This window comes from Lygodium microphyllum, chromosome 4, assembly GCF_053477565.2.
Source record: "Lygodium microphyllum isolate KBCC chromosome 4, Lygodium_microphyllum_v1.1.10, whole genome shotgun sequence".
Lineage (NCBI taxonomy): Eukaryota > Viridiplantae > Streptophyta > Polypodiopsida > Schizaeales > Lygodiaceae > Lygodium > Lygodium microphyllum.
The window spans coordinates 116,428,158-116,441,109 of NC_141138.1; the positions used below are offsets into that span (position 1 = coordinate 116,428,158).

The 12,952-nt window shown below is 42.8% G+C and overlaps 1 protein-coding gene across 1 annotated transcript; it reads left to right on the forward strand.

Moving 5' to 3' along the window:
* Positions 1-9,820: 9,820 nt before the first annotated feature.
* Positions 9,821-11,211, forward strand: LOC148037511 (18.1 kDa class I heat shock protein-like). Its single transcript, XM_087677316.1, has one exon. It carries the CDS (start codon positions 9,973-9,975, stop codon positions 10,486-10,488), a length of 516 nt encoding a protein of 171 aa, XP_087533442.1. The 5' UTR covers positions 9,821-9,972; the 3' UTR covers positions 10,489-11,211.
* Positions 11,212-12,952: the final 1,741 nt, after the last annotated feature.

The window sequence follows — 12,952 nt, forward strand, 5'->3', positions numbered from 1 at the left end:
GTGTCCCATGTCCTTGCTCTCAACGTAAGCTGGAAATTAGATGAAAACGTCGATTGTCTATAGAACGTATGACGCTTTGGCGAGTTTCAATATGAGATCATTGATCAGGTGATCTTGGATTTTCAGCAAACGGTAAGAAAAGTTAATATCAATCATGCATTGTACTCGCAAGCTAATTGAATACCATATACAAAAAGATTGGGTGTGGCTGGCAAATTTTCTATCCAGGGAGGTGACGTCTCGTCCCAAGGAGGAGCACACCCTTTGCGGCCAATTAGAAGAGTTCGTGGGTGTGCGATGGATGGAGTGTCTGAGCCAATCCACCACTTGGAAGGTACTAGCCAATCTATACCGTCAATACCAAAGGAGACAAACAACCTTCGAGACTTACCTACAATCTTGGAGCTTGAGATGGAGGTAATGATTGATGCATTGATTCCCATGGATGTCGAGACTTCTGATCCACTTAGAGAGGAAGCATCCATACCATTATATGATAGGTGTTGAGAATCTCGCTTGAAGACACTGCTTGCACTCCTAAGTGTACAAGCAAAATACGGGTGGAGCGATGCGAGTGTGATCGAGTTGATTAGGTACCTTGTACGTATGCTTCGTTGATTTCTTTTCGGCACTATCATTAAAAACATTTGTGCTTTTTCAAGGTGTTTTATGATTTTTTTCAGATTACTAAAGTATCATATATTACCACTTGAAAATACCATGCCTGAGTCTCGTCATGATGATGCACGATATGTTTTACAAAAGCTTGGCATGGACTACAACAGCATCCATGCACGTATCAACGATTACATATTGTTTCGAGGAGAATACGAGACTATGGAGACATGTTCAAAGTGTGGTTTTCACAGGTATCGATAGGACTTGCAAGGGCAAACCATCCCTCAAAAAGTTATTAGACACTTTCCGCTTATCTCCCACATAAACCACATGTTTTGTACGTCCAGCATGGCGAGCTTGACAACGTGGCATGCGTGGAATAGGTCCACACATGGAGCTCAACGAATATCAGTGGATTCATGTACATGGAGCCACATTGACTCTACCTTCCTAGGCTTTGCCGGAGAGCCAAGGAATCTTCGGCTCGGTCTTGCAATGGATGGCGTGAATCCATTTGGTCTGCGCTCAACTTCTTACAGTGTGTGGCCTATAGTCCTTGTCAACTACAATATCCCTCCATGGCTTTCTACAAAGAAAGGACATCTCATCCTTAGCTTACTCGTCCCCAGCCACTACAAAGTCAAAAATATGGACGTGTATCTTCGTCCATTAGTCGATGAGCTTAAGATTTTGTGGGAGGAGGGGGTCACCGTGCAAGATATGAGCAAGCACGATAGTCGACGGTCTGCCAATATTCGAGCCATTCTCATGTGGACGATGCATGACTTTTCGGGACTCGAAGAGTGCTTAGGTAAATAGGCTTCCATTCTTGTTGGTAATATCTATCATAGCTCGTTCAAGTTTGTATTCAGTGTTGGACAGAAGTGTTGGGATAGGTCTGGTTACCTTAGGTTATCATGCATGTCCATTGTGCGGGCCACAGTTAGACTCTCGAAGGTCATGAACCATGAAGAAGATGATATATCAAGGACACGCCACTTTCTTGCAAGAGGGTCATGAACTCAGGGAAGGTTTTCTTGGATGACCTCCAACACATATGAATACCCAAAGCTGGTACGAGCTGAAAATGGTCCATGAGGAGTCACATCCAAATGGAATGCGACGGTTCTCAGTTTTCTACGAGTTGCCATATTGGACCCACTTACAGATCAACCACTTGTTGTATCCCATGCATATTTTCAAGAATGTGGGTAGCTTGCTATGGGACCACATCGCAGGAAAGAGAGACACTATAGGGGCACGAATGGATTTGAAGAAGGTAGGCAAGTTGGATGCGCCTTGGCTGCAGTTGAGTGCTGATGCTCACATATAGCTACCTCGTGCTCCTTGGGTTTTGTCCACTAAAGAAGAGCGCATTGTGAAGCAAATAGTCAAGTCTATCCGCACTCTGACGGGTATGATGCATTCTCTCAGGTCTGCATTTTCTAAAGACGACCAATTATCAGGGCTAAAATCCCATGATTGGCATAAGATATGTTAGGTTTGTACTACAAATGGATTGTAAGTGGCCTGCGCATTTTGCTATTTGGAGTGTAGTCATTGTTCATAATGCTTTCTCATTTGTGGCAGTTTGTACTACCGATCACGATCGTAGGATGCCTTACTCCAGAAATACGCGGGGCCATTTACAGGTTGTCGACTTTAGTGCAATGGATCTCACAGAAGGAGATTAAGACATTCTCTATTGAATCCACGAGGCGGGGAGCAGTGGAGACGGTCTATCTCTTTGAGAAATACCTGCCTACCAACATGCTCATGATACAAATCCACCTTCTTATGCATCTTGTAGATGAAGTGGAGATTGCTAGACTTATACAAAATTTACTAGAGGCATAAGTCACAAAACAAAAGTATATCCATATGGCCAAGGATGGATTGGGTAAGAGGATACGACACTATTCTTTCTGTGCTTGCTTCCAAGGCCCATGCTTTTTGAATAGACCTTTTCTCCTTGTCAATGAACCTATCAATAAATTCTTGCTCATCACATGAACACAAGCTACTTATATGGAACAAATAGTCCTTGAGGTTTGTGACCATAATCGCATCCTCATTCAGCCTAGAAATTTACAACCACATGTATGTACCCCAATGAGAACTTAAAATTGTTCAGATCCACAACATAAATGGCATATCTTTGCATTAGGGCAAAAAAATCTTCAAAAAAGACACTTGTAAGAAAATGATTAAGTTGCTAATTAGTTGAGATTTTGGAAGAATGAAAATGCCAAATTTGGTTACTCAGATGTGATTAATGAGAGAATATTGAATTCATTAAAGAGATCAACCATTAATTGTCCCTCATCTTTAATTTATGTCACGGTTACCTTTTTGGCCATTTTTTACCTTGGAACTTGGGAGAATTTGTATTTTCGAGAAATGTCCACCTATATCGCGCTTTGTCTACTCTCGCGTATTCTTTTCACACACGCTTTATCCATGCTCTTTCTTCATTCTCTTCTTTGTGCTCACTTTCTTATCATTGTGATCGTTGATTTGCTAAAATCTTTAGCAATACCTCTGCAAGTAATGCAGATGCAAGGACATGCAAGTACAAACTTACCATCCAACTAGATCCAATTTATTCATCTTGGAGAATTATACATCGTCAAGTACTAATAGATGAGATGGAGAACAATAGATTGCAAACTCAAGGAAAGAAACATAAATATTTGTGGGTGGATGGAAATATTTTTCCCAAGGATCCTTCAAAATGTAAACCTCTTAAATTTTTTAATATTCATGACTACGTGAGATATGTTGGGGAAGGTTATAATGGGAAGCTTGGCTATTATAAAAGGTTATACTCTACATCTTAGACATACATGGCTCAAATGAATGAAATAAGAAAAGTATTATTTATTGTACATACAAACATTTTTGAGCTTACAAATAAGATTGAAGTTTTGGAAAATGCTAATAAGTCATTACAAGATAAGCTATCACACTTAAAGAAAACTCCAATAGGATTCAGAGAGAGAAAGAGACCATTAAAAAATATAACTAGCTTGTGTGAGAGAGTAAAGAAAAGAAGATTGAATCTTGTAAAGAAATATGTCTCTAACATGTCAAGTATTAATATTTGAGAGAGTGAGGAGAGAATTAGTTTTTTAAAAGAGACCATGAATAAGAATGATATTTTGAGGATTCTTAGATCACCTCAGAATATGGATTTGAGAGGCCCAACTCTCAAAGAATTGGTCAAGGACTTAAAGGACATATTAAAACCAAACGAAATTGTAGAGACATGTGATACTATAGGAATTAGTCGAAAAGGTTATCGAGCTATCTCAAGATTATGGTTTAAAAATCTAAAGTGTAATAGAATAACTGCATTTGGGTTACCTCGAGCCCTAAGAGTATCGGTTGCAAGGACTATCGTGAATCATAAGATTCCACAAGTTTTCGAGGAATACATTCATATTGAAGCATCTATGCCATATAAAAAGACAAAAAGAAAATCTTGTTTTGAATACAATGTATTTAACAATATATGGGTTGATCTAAGAAGAGTGTAAATTGCAATGGTTCATATGTATAGACTCACGTTAGAGGAATATCACGGTGTTTTGAAGTTTGCTTGAAGTTAGATGAAGCACAGATTCAAAAAGGAAAAAAGATGGAAAGAGTCAGAATTTGCATCATGAATAGGGTATTGGAATACAACAATGGTGGGGGTCAACCACCAGTGCATAAGTTCCAGTTTGAGATGGAGATTCAGTGGGTTGGTGTAGCTCAGGTACCAATTGAGAATCATCAAACACTGAAATGGTTATTTACTCATACAAATATTTCAAACATTATTAAGTCTCAAAGTGAAGGAGAAATTTTGGTTGTTGATGGGTTTGGTAATTTTAATTTGGAATGGCACATGAGCGCTAACTTGAAAACTATCAAATGTATGCAAATGTAAAAAATCATTGTATTTATTACATGGAAAGTGTTGGGTCTAAATATTGGAGCAACTTGCACCCTGTAAGAAGAGCTCCAACTAGAGACTCTATAGATCTAAGTTTTTTTTTCAAAAAAGGAAGATATATCACTACAAGGATATGGAGGTATAGCAACGGCGCTTTTCGATGCAAAATAGCGGCGTCGCTATTAGAGTCACAAATGCGATGCAAATAGCGACAGTACTCAGACGAAAAAAACACGGGCCGAAACCCGAGCGCATTATTTTGCGCGCATACATGAAAGAGAGAGTGAACATCTTGCTTTTGAGAGGGAGAGGGAGAGAAAGAGAGAAAGAGGGAGAAGGAAAGCTTCTCACCGCCGTCGCCGCCGTTCGCGAAGAAGAGAAGGAAGTGTACAAAGGGCGAAGAGGAGCCGTCGAACCCTTCTTCGAGCCTTTATGGTGAGTGCATTGTTCCTTCTTGCTTTGTTTTTATGTTTTCTCTTTCTCTTTTACTTATTTTTATTAAAATTCATGTGTATTGAGAGAGGGAGAGGAAATAAGAGAGAAAGAGAGGAAGAGGGAGAGAGAGAGAGAGGGAGGGAGAGGAAATGAAAGATGGAGAGGGAGAGGGAGAGGGAGAGGAAAAAGAGGGAGAGAAAGAGAGGGAGAGGGAGAGGGAGGGAGAGGAAATGAGAGAGGGAGAGGAAGAGAGAAAAAACATTAAACATAATAGGGAAAGGGAGAAAGAGAGGAGCAAGAATACAAGACCAAAGCAATACTACTGCTAAATGCAATGATTGGGGAAAGTACAATGCAAGCTCTACTATTAGAGAGCACTTAGGATGCCAATCAAAGAAGACTAACATAAAAGAGTCAAGAAGGATATGGCATGGGGCAACAGGATCCTTTGTTGCTTGACCTCTATGACTATTTGTATGCTTGAACAACAATAATAGTGATTCACTGCCTTACTTTATATAGGCCGTTGCTTATAGAAAGAAATACTCTCCACCCATGTGTCATGCTAAGTAGTCTTTACTGCTTCTGTACCCATCAGCTCTTTAATGCACCATCTGGTGGCTCCTAGCTTTAAAGCCCACTAACTGCTCCCGCCTTTAAAAGTGGCATGCATGGTAGACTCAGACCTACAAAGTTACTCGCTTATGTTATTGTCATCCTCTATGTCCGCCTAAAATTTGTCTGGTGGTAGAGCTAGGGTGCGATGGGCCAACAGTGGAAGGGGAGGTAGTAGGGGGTGAGGTGGGTTGGTATTGGGTGGAGCCAAGATTGAGGTCCTGCTTAGCCAAGAGGTGGATGGCGAAGTGGTGGGAGGGGATTGTATTGGAGGTGGTACTACTGCAACCACAAGTCTATGTGAGTCTAGAGGGGAGGCTATGGAATATTGTGGTAGATGATCTCTGTTGTGAGCTTCTCTAGGGAAATAGTCCTGAGTTAGATTTTTTACTTGAGTTTCTCAAAGAGGGTGATATTGGCTTGCTTGAGGCAATCCACTTACACTACCAAGTCTTGCTATACTAATGTTGTTGCTTGGTCAAGAACCCATTGATGAAGTTCAATGATTGATGGGCCATCTCCCAACTGAATTCAGGTGGGATGATGATGAGCTACACGTTGGCAAGGAGGGGCATGGCTGCAAGAGATGTATTGTCAGGACTGGTAAGGGAAAAAGTGGGGACGAGAAGCTTGGTGTCATATGTAGTTTCCTCCTCCCTTGGGCATTTTTGGGCCGTCAATTGAGGAGGGTGAGTTTGGCCAAGAGGCTAGTGGTAGAGTTGGACTTCTTGGGGGAGCAGAGGTGGTGAGGCTCTTGTGATGTAGGACCTTGTTTAGCAGGTTGCTTGGCAAAGGGGTTGGGTGACTAATCATCCTTATTGAGGACTTGGTGTTCACCACTCTATAGAGCAGTTGCTCCTATGATTTGAGCACATGGACTCTCTCCATGGCATCCTTGGAAGGGTTGGTGGTGGGCTCGGTCGTGTTGCTGCTTGTGTCTTAGGATGAGGCTGAAAGGTATCTACCACTATTATTGAGGAAAGCTAGTGGGTCGGGTCAACAAGGGCGGGTGGAGGAAAGACAAGGGTGAAGTGTTGGCAACACATCACCTTGATGGTTTTGACAGTGGAGTCCCTATGAGATAAGTGCTTCACCTCGATAAAGGGACAATCTAGAAGCACATGCACCCAAGCAATAGAAGTATCAAGGGGGAAGAAGAAAAGAGCAACTACTTTTCTCAAGATGTTGAATGCCTTGGCTTATGAGTTAGGACCTCGAGCAAGAATCTAAGGGCTTCAAGCTTGCCCTTGTGGTCGTCAACCACGTTAGAACATGGTACTTTTGGGAGTTGGTTTTCTTTCCCTAAGCATAAGCATGTACCACCATGTAAATGGATCTACAAGCTAAAAATGTCTCCATTTGATGCATTGCCTATTAAAGTATAATGCAATATTGGTAGCCAAGGATTTCAAGCACAAGAAGGGGATAGACCTTGATGACATCTTCGTTCCAATAGTCAATATGACTACCCTTCATATAGGGCTTGCCTTGGTTGCCAAGGAGGATAATATGGATCTTATAGAAATGGATGTCAAGAAAACTTTCTTGCATGGGCATCTACACAGGGATATTTAAATGTGCAGCTAGAGCTTTGTTTTGGTATAAGAAAATGAAATTTTGGTTGTAAGGATCATGCAACATAAGTCCTCTCGAGTCCTTGTTCAAGCCTTGTATCTTCGATTCTTGTCTTGTCTTGTGTATTCAATCTAGCCTTGCATCAAGATCTTGCCTTGTCTTGTATCATGAACCCAATCTTATTGTAAGCATCATTGTAGAGAATCTTGTATAGAGAAATATACTCTTGTACTTTGTCTTCTTAAATAAAGAATTAAGTTCTTCTTCTTCTTGAAGTCAATCCCTTATAAGTTGTGAGGTGACAATCCTTGTCTTTTCCAAGTTCTTGTTGCTCCCATATTAGTTTGGCAAGGCTAAAAGGCAAGTAGCCCAATACCCCTATCTATACTAGAGTTAAGAAGGTTAAGGAGAGGTTTCTCGATGTGAGATGATATAAGCATTGGCAGAAGGATGATGATATCATCGGTGACATAAGCATTACTAATATAACCGATGACATAAGCAATGCTTATGTAAGTCTTGATATGACTACTTTCTTAGAAACTCTCGGTGATGTTCTAGAACTTCTTAGAATCTTTTAGCACTTTCTCAAATCTTTTAGAAGTTTTCTAGAAGATATTAGATCTCTTGGTATCCACTAGCTTTGATTATATCCTCTTGACATCTTCGGCTCCCCCTCCTTTCTTGCACTTCCTTTTCTTCTCCAACATGTGTTTGAGAATCAAAACATTCATTATTAGATGTTGCCTTCAAATGAAGGATGATGATATCATCGGTGACATAAGCATTACTAATATAACCGATGACATAAGCAATGCTTATGTAAGTCTTGATATGACTACTTTCTTAGAAACTCTCGGTGATGTTCTAGAAATTCTTAGAATCTTTTAGCACTTTCTCAAATCTTTTAGAAGTTTTCTAGAAGATATTAGATCTCTTGGTATCCACTAGCTTTGATTATATCCTCTTGACATCTTCGGCTCCCCCTCCTTTCTTGCACTTCCTTTTCTTCTCCAACATGTGTTTGAGAATCAAAACATTCATTATTAGATGTTGCCTTCAAATGGACGACCTACACCATGGCCTCTACCAAACGACTCGCATCCACCATGAACACTCCGAGTTAATCAATCAAAAATAACTCATACGACCAAAACAAGAGATGCCTAAAAATTGATTGTTCTCATTTTACAAGGCAAAAAGGGAGTTGAAAATGAGAACACTAGCTTTGATTATATCCTGTTGACATCTTTGGCTCCCCCTACTTTCTTGCAATTCCTTTTCTTCTTCCATATGTGTTTTGGGAATCAAAACATTCATTATTAGATGTGGCCTCTACCAAAGGCCTCGCCTCCACCATGAATACTCTGAGTTAATCAATCAAAAATAACTCACACGACCAAAGTAAGAGATGCCTAAGTTTTTATTTTTCTCATTTACAAGGCAAAAAGGGATCTCACATTACAAAAATATTATTCGAGAGCAACTATGATGCTAATTTCAGCACCTTAATGCCAACTTTTCTTGCAATGAAGGGTACTCCATTTAAAGATAGTCCTTTCACTTGTTTACCTTTTCCAAAGGTGATAGGATGACAATGAAGAAAATAGAGTGTACTCCTACCTAGAAATTTTCATCCTTCTTTGTTGGGTTCTTCCTTGCTTATTTACATTGCTCCTTGAGTCTCCCAAGTACCCCTCTTGGAACTTAATCCTCCCTAGTACCGTTGCAAGAAAATGCAAGCTCTATAGCCAAGTCTTCACAGTTTTTTGCACAAGATGAAAGCAGGTGAGCTCAATGGCATATTGGTAGACGTTGATAACATTTGTAAAGTTTTCTTTCATCTATGCTATGGTGTCACATACTTAATAATGATTTACTGTATGAGAGGTATGACTAAAAATGGTGTAGGGGTAACAAAGTGTATCTATGACGATGAAGAATCACTAGCACATCTTCATTGTGATGCCCTTTGCCAAGTTCTTGTTCCTCTCATATCAGTTTGGCAAGATTGAAAGGCAGGTAGCCCAAGACCCCTATTCATACTAGAGTTAAGAAGGTTGAGGGGAAGCTTCTAGATATGAGATGATATAAGCGCTAGTAAAAGGATGATGATATCATCGATGACATAGGCAATACTAACATAACCAGTGATATGAGCCATGCTTATGTAAGTCTCGATATAAGCAGTCTCCTAAAACCTCCAAGTAATGTTCTAGAATCTTCTAGCACTTTCTCGAGTCTTTTAGAAGTTTCTAGAAGACATTAGATTTCTTGGTGTCCATTACCTTTGATTTTGTCATATTTGGCTCCCCCCCCCCCCCCCCCCCCCCCCCCCCGACTTTCTTGCACTTCCTTTTCTTCTTCCATATGTGTTTGAGAATCGACACATTCATTACTAGATGTTGCCTCTCCCAAATGGATGTTCGGCAGCCGCTTGGAAGGGAGTCGGTAAGAGGTTAGTTACCTTGACATGACCGTGCCTTTAGGATTCGGCAAGTTCAAAAGAAAGGGAGCTTTCTGCCTAGAGGGTTCCCGAACCGAACCCTCTGGGCCGTTCTGGAGTTCTCGGGGAAACACATCGCAGGGCTCCTGCCTCTTTAAAAGGAAGCCCGAGCCGCGAAGGGGGTCATCGGAGCAGCTAATCCAGCCGCCTTTATCTCACATCAGTGTCCACGCTCTCGCAGGCTATATATAGCCTACGCCACTATACGACGTTTTATCTCTATTTCCACTCCCTCTCTCAGACGCGCAAGCAGTGCAGGCTAAGCCAGCAGAGCGATTAGAATATGGCACTGAGCCCATTCTTCGGCCAGAGCGGCGCTATCTTCGACCCCTTCTCCTGGGATCCCTTCCCGGCCAGCAGCTCCGCCCTCTTCAGCAGGACTTTTGCCGACTGGCCCTTCCGCCTCCTGGACAGCGAGCCGTCGCGGCAGCTGGCCCGCGAGGCATCGGCCGTGGCCAACACTCAGGTGGATTGGAAGGAGACGCCCGAGGCCCACATCTTCCAGGCCGACCTGCCGGGGCTGAAGAAAGAGGAGATGAAGGTGCAGGTGGAGGACGGGCGCGTGCTGTGCATCAGCGGCGAGCGCAGCAGGAAGGAGGAGAAGCAGGAGGGCGACAAGTGGCACCGCGTGGAGCGGGCACACGGCAGCTTCCTGAGGCGCTTCCGCCTGCCCGACAACGCCAAGCCCGAGGAGCTGAGCGCCCGCGTGGAGAATGGGGTGCTCACCATCACCGTGCCCAAGCGCCATACTCAGCAGCCCAACCAGCCCGCCATCACCGACGTGCCCATCTCCGGCTGAAGCCTATTCTCTACGACCCATCCCATACTGGTTGCAAATAAAACACCGTTTTCCATGCTGTAACGCTAACAACACGTGCAATGCAGTCCGGAAACTTCTTTGTAGTCCCATCCCAACAAAGGGGACAACAGCCCCCACATTTTGTATCGCTTTTCCACCTTAATATACCAACACACATTTTCACACACTTCGTTTCCCCCTTCCTCTTTAATTTTGGGCTAGCGCCTTAGTGCTTCTTTCTTTCGGTAAAAGGGTTCCTACAATGCGCATTACGGGGTGAGCAAGACTTGCGCAAGCAACATGAGTTGCACCAAGTGAGGCTCGAGAACCCCTCTTCGGACATCATATGCGAGTAGGTGGCAAGCTACACATTTGTGGTTGTCAATCGCCTATATCTCAACCTGTGCGCATGCCCCTCGAATTCGACCATGAATGTTCAGCTAGCTAGCATACACCTCTATTAGTCCAAACGCAATGCATTTTCATTTGCTAAGTGTACGTCGCTAGCCCATGTGCTTTGTGCGTAAGAGAGAAACCAAAATACAAAGTTGTAGTCTCCTTGTTGTGATTGTTCTCATGTATAATGTTGCCTATGTCTAATGCTCCTATGTAGAGTAAATGTGACAAGATTGGCCTTAATATCTATCCATTACATTTGTTTGAGATAATTGATACTCATTCACTATAATGTACCTACCTTGATACCTTAGATATTATGTACTGTTTAGTGATAAAAGTAATCAAACATTGACACGAGATCTTGAGTGAAAAACACAAAGATTGAAATTTTGGAAATTTTGGAGATTTTGGAGAAGAGGGTAGTCCTAGAACTAGAAGACCAGAAGAGGGTAGAAAGAGAAATCAAGGAACAAGAGCAGAGAATAAGAACCTTAGCTCAAAGGCAAAGTGAAATCTTGGAAGAGATGAAAAGGAGAGCAGTCAAATGGGTGGGCAGAAGTGAAGGAAGAGTAAACGAGCTAGCGAGCCGTCTAGCCCTTGCAAGAGGTGACAAGGTGCTAGCAGAAAGTAGGGCAGAGGCCATGCAAACAAGCTTGTGAAAGGTGAGAAGGATCGAAGCTTGCACACGAGCTATGGCAGGAGAGCAAGAGCAAGAAAGAGAGAGACAAGAAATGGGAACTCCAACAATCACAATGTGTGATCGGGCCTTCCTTTATTTACTAGTCACTAAAAAATGAATGTAAAGAATAAAGTGACGTGACGGGCGCCCGCCACCTGCAGTGTGCAGTGGCGGGTACTGTCAGTGTAGTAATACACGAGGCGGCACGGCGGAGGCGCCTTTACCCCAACAACCTCCCACTTAAAGGCGAATCTGCCCCAGTGAGAGAGAAAGAAAAGAAAAAGACAGTACAACTGTACATAGGTACAAGGGATGAGGAAAGGCAACATCTCATCCAACGCCCATCAATCTCCTGAGGAAGACAAAGCGCTCAGTAGTGAGGCTTTTCGTGAGCAGATCTGCAGGATTCTCGTCAGTGGAGATCTTGACAAGGTCAACAGACTTGTCCTCCACGACACCACGTATGAAGTGATACCTCACCTCAATGTGTTTTGTCTTCGCATGGAAGATCGGATTCTTAGCCAACTGAATGGCACTCATAGAATCCGAATGTAGTGTAGGTATAGCATCAATCCCAAGGTCAGCAACAACTAGACGGCCTAGCCATATGGTCTCCTTGCAAGCCTCAGTGGTGGCTGCAACATACTCAGCCTCAGTGGTAGACAAAGCCATACACTTCTGAACCCTGGACATCCAAGAGACAGCACCTCCAGCATAGGTGAATACATAGCCAAAAGTGGACTTCCTACTATCTGCATGTCCTGCATAATCGAAGTCAGTGTACCCCATGACCCCTGTATCCTGGCTGCCATAGCAAATACACATATCTGTTGTGCCCTTCAGGTACCTCATGATACCCTTCACGGCATCCCAATGTTTCCTACCAGGTGTAGCCATATAGCGTGCCACAACACCAACTGCAAAGGCAATATCTGGACGAGTGGCTATCATGGCATACATCAAACTGCCCACGGCTGAAGCATAAGGGATCTGGGCCATCTCAGCCCTCTGCTCATCTGTCTGCGGACAATCGGCCTGTGATACCTTCACATAAGAAGGCAATGGACAGCCAATAGGCTTTACGTCCTGCATGCGGAAGCGCTCAAGGACTTTATGAATATACTCCCTCTGTGACAAGTAGAGGAGTCCCTGATGCCTGTCGCGTCTAATGCGCATACCAAGTATGTGAGAGGCCTGTCCCAAGTCCTTCATCTCAAAGCTCTTTTTCAGCTGAGATTTAAGAGCATCTAGCTCATCATGAGCTTTCCCTGCTATCAGCATATCATCCACATAGAGTACCAAAATAAGCAATGAACCATCACGGGCTTTCTTCGTGTAAAGACACAGATCCATAGCACTCCTGCTGTAGCCTGTGACTGCATAAAG